General features: G+C 51.2%; 1 protein-coding gene across 1 annotated transcript in view; it reads left to right on the plus strand.

Moving 5' to 3' along the window:
* Frmd4a (FERM domain containing 4A) overlaps positions 1-12,406 on the plus strand; it is a 320,985-nt gene that overhangs the window by 296,686 nt on the left and 11,893 nt on the right. The window contains exons 16-21 of the mRNA XM_004641746.2: positions 1,246-1,368; positions 4,162-4,390; positions 6,904-6,960; positions 10,035-10,272; positions 10,957-11,124; positions 12,077-12,406. The exon at positions 12,077-12,406 is cut by the window's right edge and continues 8 nt beyond it. Coding sequence (XP_004641803.2) covers positions 1,246-1,368; positions 4,162-4,390; positions 6,904-6,960; positions 10,035-10,272; positions 10,957-11,124; positions 12,077-12,406 — 1,145 coding nt within the window. The remainder of the gene's footprint in view (positions 1-1,245; positions 1,369-4,161; positions 4,391-6,903; positions 6,961-10,034; positions 10,273-10,956; positions 11,125-12,076) is intronic.

The following is a 12,406-nucleotide window of genomic DNA, read 5'->3' on the forward strand; positions in this document are numbered from 1 at the left end:
CCCAGAGTGGCTTCCTGCACTTGATGCCTGGCTCCACAGTGGAGTCAGCACTTCTCACCCTGATCTGGACAGAGCTCAGCAGTGACCCCAAATGCAGAGCTCAATCCTGGGTCACTGCCTAGATTCTCTGGCTGGACTCAGAGCCATGGTCCTCTTGGAGTCTGTCACCTAAGCTCACTATCATTGTACACAAACAGGTCGGTTTCTAGAGCCCAAAATACACACAACAGATTTTTTTAGAAGCCTTGTTAATCTAATAGATTACATTTTCAGTTTCTTAAAACTCTTTTTTGGTATTGGAATACAGCTGACGACCTCACCTTTCCCAGGCAGGTGCTGTGCCACTGAGCTATGTCCCCTGCCCAAAACTTCTGCATTATGTATAGCTGAGTGTCTTCTGAATTCAGCCTGCCCAGTCAGTCCTGGCTGAGGGAATAATTACTATCTGTATTCCATCTTCAGTCTGTGTAACAATGTACTTTTCTGGGAGTGGCTATATAAATACCTCTTTTCCTAAGAAAACTCATTTGAAAGAAATCTTTCTTTTAATTTAAAAAAAATATGAATTTAGGACAGGGTGTGCAGGGTCTCACTACGTAGATCGAACTCATAGTGATTCTCCTGTTTTTAGCCTCCCAAGTGCTGGGATTACAGGCTCACGCCACCACGCCCAGTCTCCATCGCCATCTCAGCACACCCCTGGGGTGGGACCAGCACGGCATGCCAAGGGATGGAACCCTGGCCATTGCATTCTGAGGAAGCAGGCACTTTAGTCCGCTGAACTATCTGGCCGGCCCTAGAAATCTTGAATTTCGATGGCAGGCATTGCTGTTTCCTGCTGCGTGGCTTGCTTGATGTACAGCAGACACATGGGACACTCGTTAGGTTTGTGTAGGAATGAGGGTGGAACGTTATGAAGTGCAGCAGACTTTTATTTACCTGACAGAAATCAATTTTGGAAAAACTCCAGCATGCCTCTGGCCTGTAGAGAAAGGAGGCACTCGTACACGTTCTTGAGAGAGATAATTCATTTTGTGAGATCTTACTGGGTGTAGCTTCATGCTGATGCTTCTTGTCTATTTGATGTAGGCAATGAAGTGTGTGTGTGTGTGTGTGTGTGTGTGTGTGTGTCTGTCTGTCTGTCTGTCTGTCTGTCTGTCTGTCTGTCTGTCTGTCCTAGAAAGATAACCAGCATATGCTCTGCTTTGTTTTATAATCACTGCACATGTGCTTCCTTCATTTCAGGAGCTCACTGGCAAACTCCCTGTGGAATACCCTCTGGACCCAGGGGAGGAGCCACCCGTTGTGCGGAGAAGAATAGGTACAGCCTTCAAGCTGGATGAGCAGAAGATCCTGCCCAAAGGAGAGGTGCGTTCTTCCTCCCGTGTCAGACCCTCTGCCACCCTTGCTCTCCCGGGAGTTAGGGCTCCCAGCTACTCAGTCCCCATGCCTTTCTTTCCGCCTCCTCTTGAATGAGCTGCTTGATGACTGTGTGGCCTCTGTGGTCGGAGGAGCTCTCTGGTCCTAGTTAGCACTGGCAGTGCTGTTGCAGCTGCTTGCCTAGCACTACAGGCTTCTGCAAGTGGCTAAGTCAAGTCCGGAGAGAACGTTCTGGCGGTAGTCATGTGCCTCTGTCTTCTAAATAGTCTCCTAGCCCTTTGTTACTCAGAGCTGTGCTTGATGTCTGATCCATTGAAGAAAACACCAAAGGGAAGATGTGTCCTTGGGTAGAAGGGGTTTGCTGACTGGGGAGAGATCGCTGCTGCCCGCTGTGACCTTAAACACTGGGCTGCTAAAACTGCACGACAACATGGGATGGCTCTGTCTTGACCTCACCTGTCTATGTTTGATAGAGCTATGGTTCACTTTTTTTATCCTCTTTGAATGGAACACTGGTGGGGGATGGGGCTAGAGAGTTCAGATTTGGGGAGGAAACAAACCATTGTACCTCTGGCTCAGCCCAAGAGAATTGAAGGGCAACTGTACCCGCTGAGTCGCCTTTGGCGACTTTAGCTCACCCCCAGTCTATTGTGAATAGTGATACTCATGACCAGGGTAACAGACTAAGAGGTCAGGACTCAGAGGCAGTAGGAAAGGGGCTGCCAGATATTTAGTCTCTTCAGAAAGTGGTTGGGAGAAACACATTTTCATGTAACATAACACACAGTGACTATGAGAGCAAAGATAGACAGGGAGCCACATATCTTGGGCCCACATAAGCACTGGGGAACCTCCTGAGAGCCGCAATTACAGACCCAAGCACTGCACCCCAAGGCAAGCTCTCCCAGCTGCTTTTCTCTGTGGAGCTCCAAATGCTGACTGTCTGGGTTACCCCAGGAATTGATGATCTAGTGAATGAAACACACTTAGCCCCATATGTACCTCCCACTTGAGGCTCAGTAAACATTAGTTGCTCTAAGAAGAGAGGAAGAGTCCAGGAGGGGAGTCATTTAGGAGACCAGTAGTCCAGTCCTTTCCCAGCCCCGGCAGTCACTGGAACTCCTGGAGGACTCCAGCTCCCCTTCTCATTGGGAAAATGCCTGGAATTTAGACTTAGAAAGCACCCCAACTTTTAGTCAGTGCCCCTGCTCCACGAGGGTCCTCCTTGCTCCACTCCAGAGTCTCTGTGTGCAACAGGAGACCCCCTTGGGTGTGGCATCACTCCAGAGTCCCTGGAAATGTGACCTCCCTTCCTGGTCACAGGGCCTTTGGCAAATTGAAGTGTCAAGGTTGTTCTGAGCTCCTGCAAAACTCAGGGCCTCCTTGGGCCGAGGCCATCATAACTGCCCGGGAACAGCTGCTTGGCGAAGCCCAAGTCACAGAAGGCCTTTGTCCCTCGAAGCTCCGGGCGGGAGTCCAGTTCCACATCCTCCTCCCTCTGGCAGGACATATGTGGACAGCGTTTGAAGGATGGGAAGGGCTTTTATTATCTCCTAAATATTTCCGCTTAGCCTTCACCTCTCCTCTCCCTCCTGGGTCCCATCCCCTTCTGGCTTAAAGTGCTCAAAAGTAAATGAAATCTGGCAGGGAAAGCCGTCCCTGGCAGAAGCATCGCCTGGCATGGTATGCACAGGGGCAGGACTATTTCACTGGGCTTCCATGTTGGAAAAGCATTGATGCCACCAAATGTGGTGATGTCCCTCTGGTTACATCAATTCCTGGCCAACTTCAGGGTCACTGTGAGAGCAGGAGGCTTGGTTCCCTGTCTCTGGCTACTGTCGCTACTGGAAGAAACCAAGCCAGCAATGTGTTTGTCATGGGTTTATGAAGCTTAGGCTTTGGCAGCAAGTCCCCATCCCCTAAAAGTTCCCCTGCTTTAGGGAGAGGGTGAGCAGCCTGGTTTTGAAATCCGAACTCAACAGGCACTACTTATAGCCAGCTTTGATTTGAGGGGCTCCACTGGGGAAGAGATCAGAAAATGGACAGTGTGAGACTTTGGGGAATTCTGCATCAGCCCCAAATCCTCACACATGAGGACACAAGCTGCCTCCTCCTGCCACTCAGCAGCTCATGTGCCCACATCTGTACTGGACACAGCTGTTCAGCTGAGGTGAGCAGCACACACACTGGCCAGTGTGCCGTCCTGGGTCCTCTGGACATGCCTGACGTGCTGTGTCCCAGAGCGTGAAGGGAAACTTCCCAGCCCCAGGAAGGGGCAGAGGTGGGAGTGAGCTACTCAGGGAGGAGAGAGGAGAGAGGGAGAGTAGGAGGGAGGGAGGGAGGGAGGGAGGGGACACTGATCCCAAGCAAGGAGCTAAGGGAGAAATTGGCTCCACCACTGCCTTCCAGAGGCCAGAGGCCGCTCACAGCTGGAACAGGGTTTCTTTAAACAGCAGGTGTGAGCACAGCTGGACCTTGCAGATAGCTTCCAGAAGATGCTGGGGGAGGGGGTGCATCCCAACCCAGGGAACAGAATATGTGAGAGGAGGGCATGTGGGAGAATGCAGGAGATGCATGCGCATGCCTGTGAGCAGACATGGGAAGAGTATCACATCACTCAAGGACCTGGGCCCCAGGTGGAAAGGAGACTCTGAATTTGCAGGAAGGCTTGGTCTTCATGCCTCTGGCTGAAGCAGGGCTCTGGGCCAGAGGAAGGGCAGCTGGCTGTCACCCAGCTCTGCGTCTCCCCCATGCAAGAGCCCCAGTGTTCCTCTGTCCCAGGAAGCCGAGCTGGAACGCCTGGAGCGAGAGTTTGCCATCCAGTCCCAGATCACCGAGGCCGCCCGCCGCCTGGCCAGTGACCCCAATGTTAGCAAAAAACTGAAGAAGCAAAGGAAAACCTCCTATCTGAATGCACTGAAAAAGCTGCAGGAGATTGAAAATGCAATCAACGAGAACCGCATCAAGTCCGGGAAGAAGCCCACCCAGAGGGCCTCACTGGTCATAGACGGTCAGTGCCATCCCTCTGCCTTGTCCCCTGCCAGGTAGGGCCTCAGCAGGCCACACGCTGATCCAGCCCATCATCCTAGGCCCAGCTCCTGCACAGCCTAAGTAGCCTCTGCCAATCCTGTGCCTTGCCATCCAGTTCTGAGATTAAGTGAAGCGAGTGAGGCTGACGCTAAATCATGCCGCTGGAATCTGTGCCCTCAGACTGTACGAGTCTCGCTGCAGATAGCTTGCTGGGCATCAGCCTACAGCCATGAGTCACGCCTCTCCGCCATCCCCACGCTGAGCCAGGCTGACAGTCCTCCCCTTCAACCATCCTAGAGCTAGCTAGGCTCTCCCCTTCCAGGGACCTGGCCACCCCTCCCCAAGTCTGAAGGGCAAGGTGGACAGTGGCAGAACCCAGCAGCAGGGCCACCTCCATCTGTTAGCTCTCTGCCCCACTAGACTGATTATGTTTTCAGGGCCCTGCTGTCCCAAGAGCCGTGGCTTGGTAAGTCTAGACTGTCCCCTTCCAGTGGTCTACCCCTGGGCTATAGTCTGAGATTAGGAATTCAGGTGATTATATTTGAAGAACATGCCCAAAATTCTACCAACAACAGTCAAGTCTCCTCTCATTTTGATAATTTTTTTTCTTTGCCTCTTTCTTTCTTTCTTTCTTTCTTTTTTTTTTCTTTGGGGGGGGGTACCAGGGATTGAACTCAGGACCTTGTGCTCACCAGGCATGTGCTTATCCTACTGAGCTATCTCCCTGGCCTGATAATTGTTTCTTTTTCTAAATTAGAAAATTCATGAAAATGTATTTTAAGTACTCTTGCACAGTATATGTGTGTTTAAAAATACTTTTGCTGTAGAAAAACAAAGTAGGAGGCTGGAGAGATGGCTCAGTAGAATAAGTGTTTCCCTGGCAAGCGCAAGGGTCTGAGTTCAAGCCCCAGTTCCGCAAAAGAAAGAAAGAAAGAAAGAAAGAAAGAAAGAAAGAAAGAAAGAAAGAAAGAAAGAAAGAGAAAAGAAAATAGAGATTTCCAGGAACTAGGAAGTGCAAAAAATCACTATTTAATGGGTCCAGCATGGCAGTCTGGAAAATGGAAATGTTATCCAGACAGAAGATGGGTGGTGGTGAGGATGATGACACAACAATGTGAATTACTTAATTCTGCCGTCGAGCCAGACTTCGAATAGTATGCTATGAGAGAGAGATGGGGGAATGAATGAAGTACTAAGGGTTACAAGCTGCCACAGTCAAGGCCCTGCCTCCTAGTTGTCCTTATCAAACATATGCATGAAGTGATTCCCGATTGAGAAAGTGAGGAGCTGACCATTTGAGAAAGATCCTTTTGTCAAGGAAATCAGAAAACCCATCCCTCTCTGCCTGTCCGGCCCTCTTTGGGCAAGACACCGTGGTTTGCCCCATTTCCGAGCAGGCTGTAGGCCCCCAGCCCTTCTGTCTCCCCCTTTCAAGACCTCTCTGTCCCCTGGAAGGCACTGGGGCTTCCCAGGCCCTCAGCGTCCCACAGAGCCAACAGCTGGAGAGTGGTACGGGGTGACTGCTTGCCCCCACGGCCACAGCAGGGTCCGCTCTTCGGCCTGCCTGGGAGGCTGCAGTTGTGTTGGGTCTGCCGACAGGATGGACTTTTAAATCATTATCTGTACCAGCTCCCAAACCCTTCCATGCCTACAGCCATATTTTTTGTTTTTGTTTTTGTTTTTTTTTAATCTGCTGAAGAATCCACTTTTTTCTGTTTCCTTGAAGTAAGGTTTACCTCACGAAGGCCCACTTAACTTAGGCATGAGAAAAGTTCTTCTTAGTTCCTTGGTATCACTTTTTCTTTCAAAAAGTCAAACTCTAAACTTTGACTCTAAAGCCTTAGGACCTTTGCTGGCTTTGCTGGAGAGCAGAGCAGCTTCGGACACCCCCCACCCCCCATGTGCCTCAGTTTCTCTGTGGTGAAAGGATGCTTGTTCCCTTGTTCCACTGTCTCCCTCCAGACCAGTGCTAGTTGAATGGTGCCCATGACAATGGGCTTCAGAGAGTCTGTACTTAGTGCACTTGTTTTCTCTACTAATGACTTGAAGTTTTTTGAGAAGCTATTTATTGCCAGGTAAGCAAAGCTAAGTTCCCTGCCCTGGTTTCACATTTGCAGAATAAATAGCAGCCGCCTTCCTGTGGTCCAGTCACCACATGCCCTGAGTTTTTGCTGTGACAATGATGGGGCTTAACCAGGCCGGCAGCCTTTGCATTAGCTAGTCGGTTGCTTTGTACTTCAGTATCCCATGAATAAAAGCACAGACACACAATGAGTGTGCACTTTGCTGTGTCAGATGGGGAGGGTGAGCTAACGACACACCACAGGGGTGGTCAAAAGAAATGCCCAACAGCATTTTTATATAGATTGTGGGCACTTGCTCTCCACTCTCTGATTAGAAAGAGAAGGCTGTGCTGGTGGCAAACACTGTACAGATAGAGCTTTGTTTCTGGAATGTGCTAACCTCAGGGACTTTGGCTTTTTTGGCTTCCAGATGGAAATATTGCCAGTGAAGACAGCTCCCTCTCTGATGCCCTTGTTCTCGAAGATGGTAGGTTTTTCTGTTTTCTGTTTTAAGAGAGGGCACACTGGCTAAGCAGAGGTTGGTCCACACAGAGTTTGGGGGGACACCTTATGTAAAGGAAAGGGCTAGGTGGAGGTGGCAACCAGAGTGGCTGTGAGCCTTCTCTTTTCTGGGGTCACCAACCGGTGGGGAGTAGGTGGTTCTCTGTACCAAAGCCATGCTTATTGGAAGCTCAGGATTTCTCAAGGCCCAGAAGTAGGATATAAGGTGGTATTCAGGCAATGGTGCTTCATTCTGTAGTAGCCAAGCTCACATTTTCAACTGAGCAGAAAACTATGCTCTCTGCATAGTTACCTTGTGAGCATTCATAATTTGTAGAAGAAAGAGGGAGAAATCAATGACTGGAATCGATGGGGGACCTAAAGATAGTAGAAAGAAGCAGACCAACTCCATGTCCCTCTCTTAGACAGAGGAGACAATGAAAGGTCAGCTCTCCAGGGAGACACAGGGTCAGTCCTTGAAAACTGTCTTCTTGTTTGCTGTTCAATTCTTTAAACCTGGCAGTTTCCAGAATATTTTCATGGGCAGTGCTTAGAAAACCAACACCAAGGGGCTGGGGAGATGGCTCAGTAGAATAAGTACTTGCCTGGCAAGCACGAGGGGCTGAGTTCAATCCTCTGTTGCGGAAAAAAAAAAAAAAAAAAAAAACAGCTTAAAAAGAAAACCAAAGCCAACCCCCCAGCCCATGCCCACCACTGCCGCCACCACCATCCCCGACCGAAGCAAGAATCCCAGCACAGAACCACAACTGAGAATATTCCTGTAGCCGCTCACTCACTCAACCCACGTGTTGGGAGCCATTAATTATATGGAAATACATTAAGTGGCAGTTAATTTTTTGCCCTTTAGGGAAACCTCAGGTGTTAGTGATCAGTGGCTATTCTGATGGAAAACATAAAAGGCCTACCCAAGTCAGAGTAATAAGGATAATTGAAATAATAATAATGATTGCTTTTCATGTAAGGAAAGTCTGGTGAGTTATTTACCCAGCTGTTGTGGCCCTGTTATTAGAAATCGCACTGCAGTATTTTTACTGTATGCTCCCTTACATGGAGAGGATAGCATGGGCTCTCAGGGCCTGGGGTGGCTTGTTCTGAATATAAAGACCCTAGCCCTGGGGAGGCCTCAGTGCCCAGGTACCCCCAGAAAGGGAGCAAGACCCACCAGTGAGCCTCCCTGGGAAGAGAGGAGTCATCAGAGTGACAGATAATATCATGGTTAATTTCTTTTTTTAATATTTGGTACAAGGTCTCACTATGCAGCTTGGACTCATAGTGATCCTCCTGTTTTCAGCCTCCCCAGCACTGGGATTATAGGCACGCACCACCATGCCTGGTCTCGGGGGTCAGCTCACTGTGCCCAGGGGCAGGGCCAGTGCAGCATGTGGTGTTGGGGATCGAAACCAGGTCCTCATGCTTGCTTAAGCAGGCGCTTAGTCTGCTGAGCTATCTCACCGGCTCTCATTGGTTAATTCTGAGCCAGCACAGTGATGACCCTTTCTGTGGGGCACAGGAGGAATGCAAGTTCACCAGATGTCCCGGCTTCATGGTGGACACTGGATTATGTTGTGCAGGAGCCACTGAAAATACACTGAGGAGCCCACCAAGGTTGCTGAGGTCTCCCTGCCTTTCCCACAGCCAACCTGCCGGACCAGTGGTCCTCAGATAGCACAGTCCTCACCCTGAACTCCCTGCCGAGCAAGGCACAAGGTTTTCTTGTGCCTCAAGGACAAATCCACCTCCTCTGGCTGGGATTGCAGGCCTTGCCTTCTGGCGTTGCTTGTCACAGAGTGCACAGTGGGGCGGCCACCCTGCTCCCCCCCCCCCACCCCCATCAGGACGCTCCCAGTGCCGCACGCCCTCCTGCCTCCTCCTCCTCCTGCACTTGCTCAGGCCACTTCTGGAGAGTGCTTCTCCACTAACTGGCTGGGCCTGCTCCAGATGACCTCCTGCATACCCAGGAGTCGGAGCATGGAGCACTTACTCCCTGAAGGCAGGGGAGAAATTGGCCCTTCTCCTTCCAAAAAACGTGAAGGCCATTCCATAATTAAAATTTACTAGAACAGATTAAAAGAAAATATGGGTACTCTAGAAAAAAATGTAGAGTGGATATCCAGCTCCATCAACAGATAATCACAGGGCTGGGGAGATGGCTCAGTAGAATAAATACTTGCCTGGCAAGCGCAAGGGCCTGAGTTCAATCCCCGGTTCCACCAAAAACAAAACAAAAAACATACTCACACCTGACACAACAACTCTACTTGGTCTTTCTTTTTCCTACAACTGACATTTGTTGAGCACACACTGTCAGCTTTCAGTCTGGCCCAGAGACTGCAGCAGTGATCAGAGCAGCCAAAACCCTCGGGGAGCTCACTCTGTCCTGAAGTAAATCAGATGCTCAGGGTCTCTTGAAAGCCAGTGGGCAGAGGACCTCAGGAATAAGAGCGTGTTCTGAGCACACACCAGGCCCTGGCTTTGACCCCAGGACCGTAAAGGGAAATGCCGAGTTGCAGTAAATAATTACATTTTGCTATTTCGTATGAAACACGTGTTTACTGATGTATAATTAATATTCAGACTTCATTGGTATCTAATACCTCAGCTGGAAGTAGTGGTACACACCCATAATCCCAGCACTCTGGGAGGCTGAGGCAGGAGTATCAAAAGTTTGAGCCCAGCCTGGGCAAATTAGTGAGTTAGCAAGACCCTGTCCACAAATTTTAAAACAAACGAATGAATAAATAAGTAAATAGAGATGGAGAGATAGCTCAGTGTGAAGGTCCTGGATTCAATCCCCAGCACCACACACACACACACACACACACAGAGTAATACTCCTCCTTGAATTTGAGTCTGCCTGGAGGTTGAGTTCTGACCGCTTTTTGGACCTCACTTGTCTGGCAGCTGGGGGTGGGGAGTCGAGGGCCCTCAGTGGCACAGGTGAAGCACAGGAGGGACTCTGCAGGGTGGCGCTGGGCTCGGGGCTCGGCCTGGGACAGGATGATCTTGCTCAGTCCTCTCTGTCTTTCCGTCTCTGCGCAGAAGACTCTCAGGTCACCAGCACAATATCCCCCTTACAGTCTCCTCACAAGGGACTCCCTCCTCGGCCACCCTCGCACAACAGGCCCCCTCCGCCCCAGTCCCTGGAGGGCCTGCGGCAGGTGCACTACCATCGCAGCGACTATGACAAGTCGCCCATCAAGCCCAAGATGTGGAGCGAGTCCTCCCTGGACGAGCCCTATGAGAAGGTCAAGAAACGCACCTCCCACGGCCATTCCAGGTGAGTGCATCTACAGAGCTTCCGCGCCAGCCCCAGCTGGCTGCAGAGGACCTAAGAGCTGTCCCAGAGGACACTCCTTGCAGTCCCAAGGAGCCCAGCTCTACACGCTGATGGTGACGCTGGCCAGCGCTGTGCTTATGGCGCCCTCTGCTGCCCACTCTCTCGAGGTGCAGATTTGTCAAAGAAACAAGTTTTGGCTCGCACCAACCTGCTGGCAGATGGCTTTAATGTTGATAAATTCCACAGGAATTAATTAGGAAATCGCAGGCAGCACTATTCCAGACTGGCAAGTGAGAGTCCACTCCTAGACATCCCAAAGTGGTTCATAACTCTAAGACATCTTCCAACCCTGCTCCAGAGCCAAGCAGCTGCAACCTGAGCTACACATTTGTCGGCTCACTATTTGGCTAAGGCCTTTCTGGGCTCTTCTCTGTTTTTCTCATTTCCCTTAATTGCACTCTAAGAGCTCCAAGGGGTGCTCAAACAGGTGAGCACACATCTCTTGGAAAACAAAATCTGTAAGAAGGAGGCTTCACACATTCACTGCCATGCCAGAGAAGGCCAGCAGGGCCTGTGCCTCCCCTCACCTGGGCTGGGCAGGAGTGTGGGAGTCAGGAGGGGTCCCAAGAAAGCAGGTGCCATGCTGCTGTCTGGAGTGACCAATGTGGTTCCCTTGGTCCGCAGCAGCCACAAGCGCTTCCCCAGCACGGGAAGCTGTGCGGAAGCAGGCGGCGGGAGCGGCTCACTACAGAACAGCCCCATCCGTGGCCTGCCACCCTGGACCACGCAGTCCAGCATGCCATCCACGCCAGACTTGCGCATCCGGAGTCCCCACTATGTCCACTCCACGAGGTGAGTGCCTGGCCTGCAGGCCCCTGCCTCCCTGTGTCAGAGGCACCCCTGGTCCAGACGAGTCAAAGAATGGGTGCTGCCCTGTAACACCTGGCTGTCCATGAGGCAGAGTTGAAACCTCTCCTCTGCAGGAGACCCATTCCAGCCCACCCTCCACACCTAGAAACATGGGGAAGAGTTCCCAGCATGTGAGTCAGTTGTTGGACTGAGTCTCCTAGTCAGGGTGCCTCACTCTGGCCGGATGGCCTTGCATGTCTCTTGCAAATTCCTTGGAGCCCATGTTTTTGTTCTCAACTAAATTGAAGTGCAAATTTATAAGAGAGAAAGAAAAGAGCAACAATCATAGCATCAGTGAATCACACATTCATTCCCTAAAAAGAACCAGAAGCCAGGAACAGTGGACCACTGGGTAGGGCTTCTTCCAGTTCTACCCTGAGCGACCCACAATTCTTCCTGTACCACCCAGGAGACCACTGGCTGTACCCTAGTCCCAGCACCATCTACCTTTGTCATTAAGGGTCCCAGCCCCAAGCCCAACATCCTTAGTCTGCAGGGAAGTGGGGCACCCCGAGAAGTTCATGGTAATATTTTGTTAAGCCATATGAAAAGGCCTTTGTCGGATTTTAACCTACAAAAACGACCACTAAAGGCCTTAAGTCTACAGAAGAGCAAGTCTCGTTCTTTACAGAATCTTTGTTGTTGTTGTTGTTGTTGTTATTTATGTATTTTTTCCATGGTTGTGCGGCTAGGGAGCCATAGCCCACACTTTTCAGAGGAAGCCTTATCCTGGAGGCGGGCAGGGCGACTCTTGGAATCAGCAGCTTCCTTCCACTCCTGTCCAGGCAGGGCACGGATCTGGTTCCCAGGGAAACCGCACCTGAGGTTCTGTGTACCCCTTGTTCCCCTGAGCACCTCCTACCCAGAGCGTCCACTAAGCTGCGTTTCCCTGCAGGTCAGTGGACATCAGCCCCACGCGACTGCACAGCCTCGCACTGCACTTTAGGCACCGGAGCTCCAGCCTGGAGTCCCAGGGCAAGCTTCTGGGCTCAGAGAACGACACCGGGAGCCCGGACTTCTACACCCCGCGGACTCGTAGCAGCAACGGCTCGGACCCCATGGACGACTGCTCGTCGTGCACCAGCCACTCGAGCTCAGAGCACTACTACCCCGCGCAGATGAACGCCAACTACTCCACGCTGGCGGAGGACTCGCCGTCCAAGGCGCGGCAGCGGCGGCGGCAGAGGCAGCGGGCGGCGGGCGCACTGGGCTCGGCGCCCTCCGG

The sequence above is a fragment of the Octodon degus genome, unplaced genomic scaffold, assembly GCF_000260255.1.
Source record: "Octodon degus isolate 3935 unplaced genomic scaffold, OctDeg1.0 scaffold00141, whole genome shotgun sequence".
Classification (NCBI taxonomy): Eukaryota; Metazoa; Chordata; class Mammalia; order Rodentia; family Octodontidae; genus Octodon; species Octodon degus.